Source organism: Pipistrellus hanaki (genome assembly GCF_964339955.1).
Source record: "Pipistrellus hanaki genome assembly, chromosome: 4".
Classification (NCBI taxonomy): Eukaryota; Metazoa; Chordata; class Mammalia; order Chiroptera; family Vespertilionidae; genus Pipistrellus; species Pipistrellus hanaki.
The window spans coordinates 96,767,520-96,777,236 of record NC_140506.1 but is presented as its reverse complement, the minus strand read 5'-3'; the positions used below and the strand labels follow the sequence as shown (position 1 = coordinate 96,777,236).

Sequence of the window (9,717 nt, the reverse complement as noted above, 5' to 3'; positions counted from 1 at the left end):
CGGGATCAAGCCTACAACTGAGATATGTGCCCTTGACTGGAATTGAACCCTCGACCCTTCAGCCTGAGGGTTGGTGCTCTAACCACTGAACAACCCTGATGGGCCAATAACAAATATATATATTTGATTTTTTACAGAGAGAAAGGGAGATGGAGAGTTAGAAACATCTATGAGAAAGAAACATCAATTAGCGACCTCCTGCACACCCCCTACTGGGGATGTGCCCGCAACCAAGGTACACACCCTTGACAGAATCAAACCTGGGACCTTTCAGGCTCAGGCCAACGCTCTATCCATTGAGCCAAATCGGTTAGGGCGCCAATAACATCCTTAACATTGCGACTTTGCTTCCCTCCCACAGAACAAAGGTGACCTTGATTGTGTTCTCTTACCTGATTATCTCCAGACTCCTAGGAATGATTTAAGGGAGATGCCCATTGACAAAGCTGATCTATTTTGGTTTATGGAAAGATTCTATTTAAGGGGTGAGCGGGGAAATTATCATGCTGGGAAGGCATTACCTCTTTAGTTGATGTAACCGAAAGCTTTTATCTGTCAGGAATAAAATCAGCACAACAGGCTGAATTGATTGCATTACTTGGGCCTACCAAGCCTGTCCAACTCGTGGCCGGCAGGCCACATGCCTCCTTAAATAAACTCGAGTTTGACATGCCTGAAAGGTCTGCCAGCAAACACATGAGCTGACAGCCGTGGTGCTTGGGATAGCATGTGACGTGGGCATGCTATGGCAACACGTTCTGCTGATTCTGCCTCCCACTGTACTCAGCCTCTAACCTCGGCCACGCCCATCTCCCCCAGATTTCTCACCGCAGCCCTCCTTTCACATTCTCTGAGGCACCGATCTCTCTCCAGTGTTCAGCCCTCTCTCAGTCCTCCTCCATCCACCATTCCCAGCATCCTCCCTGCTGCCAATGCTACTGCCTGACGTGCAAATCCTTGTCATCATTTGCCTGAATCATTGCAAAGGTCTCCTAATCTTCTCCCCGTCTCTGCTTTCTGGCTCACCTTCCATACCATCCACTAGTTAGAGTCCTTCCTTACACCCCAGACTCCAGGCCTAGATCTGACATCACTCTCACCTGAAAGCAGCCTGCCCGCCACCCCCCTCCCCAGCGTGGCCTGCAGAACAGAGCTCAGGTGCCTCAGCACAGCCTGCAGCACGGCCCGGGCTAGCTGTGCCCTGCCGCTGCAGGCCACCGGTCATGGTCACCGGTCATGGCCTTTGTCCCCTCTGCACCCTGTACTTCTTTTAGTTCCCCCAGCTGCCCAGAGTGCCCTTCCCTCTTTTCTGTCACCAAAACTTGAGCTCCGTGAGAGCAGAGACTTTGGCACAGTGCCTGACTCACAGTGGGCACTTAGCATTAGTTGAATCCAGGAACATTCCCAGTTGCTCAAGTGTATGTGAGTGTGTGTTTTATATATGTGTGTTGCATGTGCTGTGTGTGTGTATGTTGCATGTATTGTGTGTGTGTTCTATGCTAACTCAGGTTTCCTTTATCCTTTGCATCATGGTACAATGTGGACGCACTTGGCAAGTTACCCAAAGTGACCACGAAAGTGACAGCTCCTGATTTGTGTCTTTCCGGTCACTTTGCTTGCCATTCAATGACTCGCTGGCTATTTCTATGGTGACAACAGAGAAGGGAGACACAGCTGCTCACTGGGGCCCAGGGCATTTCGTCCCCCATTTGTTTGTGGTAACGGGGCTGCCCCAGATTGCCAGGATGGTCTCATCCAATTCCCAGCAGCATCGGTGAGAGTGCAGAAAGGCCTTCTGGTGTTTTCAAAAATCAGCACTGTTGTGGCGAAACACTGGTTTAGAGAGAGGATCCCTGAGGTGAATAAGCCACCCATTAGGACCTCTTTACATACCACCGGCCCAGGGAGCACAGCACGCAGGAGGTGAGACGAAGGTCTCAAGTGGGAGCAGCAGTTCAGACGCTGGTTACAGCCTGGGCTGGGTGACAGCAGGTGAGGCCCATGAGCAGGTGCGGGCTCAGCTAAAGTGTTCAGTGTCCCCAGCACTACATACTGTATGTCTTCAGAGAAATCAGGTCACAGCATATAGGCTTATTTATTATTTTATATATATTTAATTTATTTCAGAGAGAAAGGGAGAGGGAGAGGTAGAGAGAGATAAAAACATCAATGATCAGAGAGAATCATTGATCGGCCGCCTCCTGCACACTGGGGATCGAGCCTGCAACCCAGGCATGTGTCCTGACTGGGAATCGAACCATGATGTCCTGGTTCATAGGTTGATGCTCAACCACTGAGCTGCCCTGACCAGGCAGCATATAGGTTTATTTCGATGCATAATTACAGTATTATGAAATGGAAGAAGAAAGTAAAAGTATAGGACAAAGACTCAACTATTTAATCTTTAGCAAGTTGGAATATATATTCATATGTAATTTATTGCTCTAACTTCATTTTAATAAATACTAGACCTCTTCACTTTAAGTGCCCATTAAGTTTAATTCTTTAAAACTATATATACTCCAAAGTGTTTATTAAAGATATTTATAGCTGTCATAGCCACAAAAGGAGGCAAAAAAGGTTTCCAAAAAAAGTTTTAACATGGCCCCAGTACAGGGGAACAGAAACTGGAAATTTGCTGGTAAAGTTTAGAGATACACTGAGTTTCACCGAAAATGGGTAGCAATGAATGAAGACTTAAAACCCCATCTCAAACTGGCTTTTTGCTATTTTATGTAAGTGAAAGATCTTTCTCAATTCTGGCACATCTTGACCTGCAGGTTCAAATCATATTAACAAGGCTAGCTCTCCCTCCATCTTTCCGGCGTGTTCTGAAAAATGGCTTCAGAATTCACTTCAGTCTGAGGCTCCTGGACCTCCAAGTCCCGCTGAAGCACTGTCTCAACATTCCAATAGAGAAGCCCGAAATGGGATCCCAAGGTCCTGTGCCTGTAGGAACCCTTAACACGACCCATGTGATTAGGGCCCACTCACGGTCCGGCTTCTGGAGGAGGCCACACACTAAAATGAAGAGACTAGAAAAGAGTTAATTTGGGACAAATGGGGGGCCAGGCGGGAGTCAACCTCTAGTGGGAAGACTCTCTAGGCTCTGGCCTTGCTATCCCTTTTATTGAGGCTGCTATGGGATCACCCATTTCCCTTAAGCAGCTTTGGGAAACACCCAATACCCTTAAGCAGCTTTGGGAAACACCCATAGCCCTTAGGCAGGTAATAAGCGGATTATCATACCTGTAAGGATTTACATGATTACAAGAAGGGGAAGTTGCCTCAATTAGTTACCATTGTCTCAATTAGATAGGGTGTGGTTGGCTCTGACCTTTCAGAGCTTCAAGGTTGACCAGCCTCTTTCTATTAGTGAGACAATGATTGGTTTCCGGCATGTGCCCCTCCCAAACCTACCACTGTGGCCAGCAGAACAGAATGTTCTGATTGGCTAGCCCCGGATCACAGGACCCCTCTTAGAACTGGAGGAGGGAGTCAACCCCATGTGAGCTGTGAACTGAAAATGAGAGAGGGTGGGAGACTGCACAGAGAAAATCCAGCGCGTTATTACGAGAGGAAGCCACAGGTATGTTGGGCAGGTGACACAGAACAACTAGACTCTAAGCGTCTACTAGTCCCTTCCAGGGGCAGAGGGAGCAAACAGCCCCTTTAGACCCCACCATGCTGTTGTCATTAGCCCGCCGGCGCTCCACCCTGATTGCTATCGCCAGCTCCCTTTACAGCTAACCCTGTCCTGAATCACCACTCAGTTGTCTTTCTGGGACAATTCCAATGTCAAATTTGCTGTCCTGGAGCCATAAACAAAATGTATGTTCAGTAGCTCACATGTTGGGATGCTCTCTGAGTTGAAAAACATGCTCATGATACATAGCTCCTCCGGAAAGAGGCACAAGAGAGGCTGACACGGAGGCCACCCCCTTCACCACCAACAGCGGAGGGATGTTTGAAAGGGGCCGGGGTGCTGCCCGCAGAGTTTACTGAACAACTAGGAAGCTGGCTCCTCTCTCTGCCTGAAGTGAAGCAAAACCTACACCCCCGGTAACCGGAAGCATGGGCAGCAGCCCCAGTGATGTGGGTGAGAGAACTTGGGAACCAAAGTCGAGTATAAAACTGCAGGATCAGCTCCACACTTACACAAAGGCAGTGAGGACAAAGCCGTGGTCAGCCTTGGGAAGCACAGGCGACCGAAGAGAAATCCCTGGCCCTTAGGCCGGGGCACTCAGGGGGTGACCGGCAGGCAGTCACTGAGCACCAGCAGCAAAGCCCAGTGGGAACTTCCAGACTGACCACAGGGCTGGGGGTCCCCATGGAACCGCTTGGCAATGACCAGCAAAACTCCGAGTGGAGAGGGGAACCAAGAGCCTTTTCAGGTAAAAACACCCCTCTTTATTTTTTTTTTAATTTTTATTTCTTATTTTTGATTCATCCTCACCCAAGGATATTGTTTTCCATTGTTTTTTTTAGAGAGAGTGGGAGTGGGGGAGAGACACACAGAGAGAAATATCTATGTGAGACAGACACATTGATTGGTTGCCTCCTGTACCCACTGGACTGGGGCTGGGGCTCTAGCCGGCAACTGAGGTATGAGGTTTGTGCCCTTGACCCTTGAACCTTGACTGGAATCAAACCCGGGACCTTTAGTCCTCAGGCCGATGCTCTATCCATGGAGTCACACTGGCCAGGGCCGCCCCTCTTTATTTCTCCAAGAGCCTTATCGTAAGTGGGGAGGGGGTTGGAGGGAGCTGTGAGGAGGGAGAAGCCAAGTAACTTTAACTGAAACTGGGTCCCCTCTTCTCAGCAGTAATCTCAAAGCCCAGCAGGAGGAACTCCTTATGGCTCAGCGAGGCTCATGAATAACCTAACGCTACCTGACATCTGACTGCCTCCCAGGCCACTATAGAACTCACTCGGAAACTGTGCCTTCCTCTTTTCCTCCTCCATGTTTAGATTAGGTCCATACGATCCCCTTTCCTTGTGTGTGCTTCTGTCAGGTCCACCCGCTCTGGCTCAAAGCGGGCGGCACCTGCTGGACGCCGCATCAGTAGACATGGATTGCAGAGCACCTGCCCCTGCCGGCCGGCTGTGCCTGCCGAGGCCGCAGCTTCCTAGTGACATTTGTCCTCTGGGCCCGCGAGGCTCTCCGTTTCCCTTGGAGTAGTCAGACCTCCCAGACTGAAATAACAGACTTAGCAGGAGGCACTGGTCGAAGCTGTGGCCGTCCAGAATCTTCTGAATACTCTTCCTATATGTGGGCATTTCAGCAGATAGAATTCCCGCCTCCCCAAGGCAGAAGCCAGAACTCAGTTACCCGGACTTTCCTGAAACCAGAGCACATGCGAAGGCCTCGGATCCAGAAGACAGCCAATCACAGAGCAAGCTTCCCGAAGACGCCACGCTCCGGAGAGGGTGGGAGCGGAAGGAACTGCTTTCCCGGGCAGCACTGCTGACTGTGTGGACTGGGTGGCGTCTGCCGGCCCTGCCCCAGGAGGACTGTGTCTGCTGCGTGGATGCTAGGCCTCTGTAGCCGTCCCATGAGCTAGCTGCCCATGGTTCACAGCCGCGTATCATCTAGAAACTAGAGTGAGTTCTGCTCTTTGCAAAGAACTATGAATACCCACGCCAGTTTGGCTCAGTGTGCAGGAGGCAGCCAATCAATGATTCTCTCTCATCATTGATGTTTCTATCACTCCTCTCTGAAATCAATAGAAATATATATTTTAAAAAAGAACTGTGACTAATTCATATATATAGGTCTACAAACTTTTTAGAAGAATTGACCTATAAGCCATAGTTTCGCTACCCGTGGTTTTCCAAATATATCTATATTGAGGTGCTGTTATGTGCCTGATTCTAAGCTGGTATCTCCTGTGTTACCTTATTTAAATTTCATAAATATAATTTAAAGTACAAATTATTATATATTTTAAAGATTTAGGAAACTGATATTCAAAAGGACACAATTCATTCTGCAAATGTTTACTCATGGCCTACAGGGTGCCAGCCCCTGGGAATAGAGCATTGAACAAAACCACTGCCTGCAGCTATAAAGAGAAAGGCTTTCTGTGTCAGAATGCCCTTCACCAAATGCCCCTCACCAAATGCCCCTCACCAAAACCAGAGGCACAACACAGCAGCTGTCTGGACGGAGGACCTCAGGCCGGTCAGGCTTCATTTTAAATATAGAAACCCCTAAAAATAGCTGCCCTGCTGCAGGCTCCACAGGTGATTGGCCCGGCGGGGGGCAGGGGAGGGCGGAAGGGGGTAGGGAGCCAGGCCCGTGAAGGAGAGGGAAGGACAGACAGTCCTGTGGACCCAGCTGCAGCGTGATGGCTCTGGCTCTGCCTCTGAGGACCTGGAGCCGCGGGCTGGCCAGTGCGGCCCAGGGCGGCCACAGCGGGGCCGGAGGTGAGTGGGCCCGGGCTGTGGCTGCTGCACCTGGTACCCGGCCCGCCCCGCTTGCAGGGTGCGGGGCCTCCAGGGTCCGGGTCCCCGCCGCTGACTCCCCCTCTCCCGCCCCCTGTCCCCCTCCGCTGACTCCCCCTCTCCCGCCCGCTGTCCCCCCGCTGACTCCCCCTCTCCCGCCCGCTGTCCCCCCGCTGACTCCCCCTCTCCCGCCCGCTGTCCCCCCGCTGACTCCCCCTCTCCCGCCCGCTGTCCCCCCGCTGACTCCCCCTCTCCCGCCCGCTGAGCCCCACTGACTCCCCCTCTCCCGCCCCCTGTCCCCCCGCTGACTCCCCCTCTCCCGCCCCCTGTCCCCCCCCCCGCTGACTCCCCCTCTCCTGCCCCGTCCCCCCGCTGACTCCCCCTCTCCCGCCCGCTGTCCCCCCGCTGACTCCCCCTCTCCCGCCCCCTGTTCCCCCCCACCCGCTGACTCCCCCTCTCCCGCCCCCTGTCCCCCCGCTGACTCCCCTCTCCCGCCCGCTGTCCCCCCGCTGACTCCCCCTCTCCCGCCCCCTGTCCCCCCCCACCCGCTGACTCCCCCTCTCCCGCCCCCTGTCCTCCCGCTGACTCCCCCTCTCCCGCCCGCTGAGCCCCACTGACTCCCCCTCTCCTGCCCGCTGTCCCCCCGCTGACTCCCCCTCTCCTGCCCGCTGTCCCCCCGCTGACTCCCCCTCTCCTGCCCGCTGTCCCCCCGCTGACTCCCCCTCTCCCGCCCCCTGTCCCCCCCGCTGACTCCCCCTCTCCCGCCCCCTGTCCCCCCCGCTGACTCCCCCTCTCCTGCCCGCTGTCCCCCCGCTGACTCCCCCTCTCCTGCCCGCTGTCCCCCCGCTGACTCCCCCTCTCCTGCCCGCTGTCCCCCCGCTGACTCCCCCTCTCCCGCCCGCTGTCCCCCCGCTGACTCCCCCTCTCCCGCCCCCTGTCCCCCCCGCTGACTCCCCCTCTCCCGCCCCCTGTCCCCCCCGCTGACTCCCCCTCTCCCGCCCCCTGTCCCCCCCGCTGACTCCCCCTCTCCTGCCCGCTGTCCCCCCGCTGACTCCCCCTCTCCCGCCCCCTGTCCCCCCCGCTGACTCCCCCTCTCCCGCCCCCTGTCCCCCCCGCTGACTCCCCCTCTCCTGCCCGCTGTCCCCCCGCTGACTCCCCCTCTCCTGCCCGCTGTCCCCCCGCTGACTCCCCCTCTCCTGCCCGCTGTCCCCCCGCTGACTCCCCCTCTCCTGCCCGCTGTTCCCCCGCTGACTCCCCCTCTCCTGCCCGCTGTCCCCCCGCTGACTCCCCCTCTCTGGCCCGCTGTCCCCCGCAGGCGGCACGTGGCGCCTGCTGACGCTGGTGCTGGCGCTGCCCGGCGTGGCGCTCTGCTCCCTCAACTGCTGGCTGCACGCCGGCCACCACGAGCGCCCCCCCTTCGTGCCCTACCACCACCTGCGCATCCGCACCAAGGTAGGGGCGCCGCGGGCGGCGGGTGCGGGGGGGGGGTGTGGGGGTGCAGAGGGGAGTGTGTGTGTGCGGGGGGCGTGGGGGTGTGGGGGTGCGGGGGGTTATGGGGGTGCGGGGGTGCGGAGGGGTTGTGGGGGTGCGGGGGTGCGGAGGGGTTGTGGGGGTGCGGGGGTGCGGAGGGGGGTGCGGGGCCAGCGCGGGGTGACGCTCGCTCCCCCTCTCTCCGCAGCCCTTTTCCTGGGGGGACGGCAACCACACGCTGTTCCACAATCCCCACGTCAACCCGCTGCCCACCGGCTACGAACGGCCCTGAGCCCCGCAGCCCCCTCTCCCCCCCCACAATAAAGATGTGGCAGCCTGGCTCCGCCCGTGGGACAGGGGATGGGACAGGGACGGGGACGGGGACGGGGACACGGGGACGGGACGAGGGACTGGCGGGATGGGTGATGGGGCCCTCTTAGTGCCGGCGCAAGCGCAGAGCGCGGGCTCCCCTCCAGGCCCGATGGGGCAGGCGGGGTGGGGGCGGCTCTCCTGTTACTCATGAGGCTCCAGGCATCCGGGCTTTCAGGGTGAAGGGAGTCTCGGTTCCTGGAAACAGCCATGCCCTCAAACAGGGTCTGCACCCCGCAGAGGTTCAGGCCCTGGCTCTGAGGGTGGGGTGGGGTAGGAGTGGGGATATCCCGACCTCGGCTCTTCTGTGTTCGCTGGGAGCCTGGCTCTCCTGGCTTTGGGGAACCCATTCGAGGGGGTCGAAACCGACTCTGGGCATGGCATTCACTGAGACCGGCTGCTCACTGTCCACGGCCAAGGAGCAGGAGCCTGGGCTGAAACCCAGTACCCCCCTCTGCCCCTCTGTCCTCCCCTGTGCCCCCCTCCCCTGACACTGCTCACACCACCACCCAGAGAGGGTGGGCAGGCCTGTGCCCTGAGGCAGAGAGAACATTCTCTCTACCCAGAGGATTCACCCAGCGCTTCCTGGAACAGCGCAGGGCCGGACCAGCGCTCTCTCATAGCAGGGAAATGCGTTTTCAATCATTTAATGCGGCAGTGCTCACACAGAGAGAAGCCCATGCTGGCCCCGCCTGCCTCGGTAAAGGGCGTCCCACTGAAGAGGGTGGCAAGGCCGCGGGAGGCGGGCAGCACCCGCGAGGCGCTCAGCCGGCCCGCCCTATGCGGAAGTTCTCCCAGGGAAGCAGGTTCGGGGCCGGGCAAGCCCAGCCACGGGGAGCAGTAAGCAGGGGAGCAGGTCACTGGGACAGAGGCTCACTGGGGGCCTCCCCGCTGAGCATGGCAGCGTCTTCGGGCTGGTCGTCCATCATCTCTTTGTACCGCCGTTTGAAGAAGCCCAGCTGTGAGGGAAGTGATGAGAAGATGGGGTGAGAGGGCAGGGAGGAGGCTGGGAGTGAGGGGGAAGGAACTGAGCTGACTGCGTGGTGAGCAGAACAGGTATGTGGACACAGCTGTCACGTTTGCAGTGGCCCCTGATTTCAAGACCAGCGGTTAGACACACAGTCTGGAGCAGAGCACGCACAGATGCCGTGGTCGGGTCATTTCTGTCTTGCCGTAGCCACTCTGTGAGGCAGGCATTATTATGATTATTCCCAAAATGGGAGACAAACCCGGAGAGCCAGAGCAACCTTCCTGACATTAAACAGTAAGAGGAGCTGAAATGAGGGCCCAGGCCGGCCTGGCCCATGGCCTGGCTCTTCCTGCTGGGCCGCCCTGCCTGTGGGAGGCCTGGGTGGGCTGCGGGCGGCGCCAGGTGTGGGCGGCGGCACACACCTTGTACAGCAGGAACGTGATGAGAGCCAGCAGCAGCAG

At 56.9% G+C, this 9,717-nt stretch overlaps 2 protein-coding genes across 4 annotated transcripts in view; one reads left to right on the top strand and one right to left on the bottom strand.

Moving 5' to 3' along the window:
• The first annotated feature begins 6,266 nt into the window (after positions 1 to 6,266).
• Positions 6,267 to 8,256, top strand: COX6A2 (cytochrome c oxidase subunit 6A2). Its single transcript, XM_084883125.1, has 3 exons — positions 6,267 to 6,429; positions 7,763 to 7,899; positions 8,126 to 8,256. The coding sequence occupies exons 1-3, from the start codon at positions 6,351 to 6,353 to the stop codon at positions 8,207 to 8,209; spliced, it is 300 nt and encodes a 99-aa protein (XP_084739251.1). The 5' UTR covers positions 6,267 to 6,350; the 3' UTR covers positions 8,210 to 8,256.
• A 661-nt stretch (positions 8,257 to 8,917) lies between these two features.
• The window catches only part of ITGAD (integrin subunit alpha D), a 37,892-nt gene continuing 37,092 nt past the window's right edge, over positions 8,918 to 9,717 (bottom strand). For all 3 annotated transcript variants that reach the window (XM_084883106.1, XM_084883107.1, XM_084883108.1), the window contains 2 exons: positions 9,679 to 9,717; positions 8,918 to 9,245 (listed from right to left, as the gene is read on the bottom strand). The exon at positions 9,679 to 9,717 is cut by the window's right edge and continues 72 nt beyond it. In XM_084883106.1, the coding sequence (XP_084739232.1) occupies positions 9,144 to 9,245; positions 9,679 to 9,717 (141 nt within the window). In that variant the 3' untranslated portion in view covers positions 8,918 to 9,143. The remainder of the gene's footprint in view (positions 9,246 to 9,678) is intronic.

Excerpts from the sequence above, each read along its gene's own strand:
- COX6A2 (XM_084883125.1), top strand. The coding sequence starts at position 6,351 with ATGGCTCTGGCTCTGCCTCTGAGGACCTGGAGCCGCGGGCTGGCCAGT. Across the intron at positions 6,430-7,762 it reads CGGCCACAGCGGGGCCGGAG|GCGGCACGTGGCGCCTGCTG; the intron begins GTGAGTGGGCCC and ends TGTCCCCCGCAG. Across the intron at positions 7,900-8,125 it reads ACCTGCGCATCCGCACCAAG|CCCTTTTCCTGGGGGGACGG; the intron begins GTAGGGGCGCCG and ends CTCTCTCCGCAG.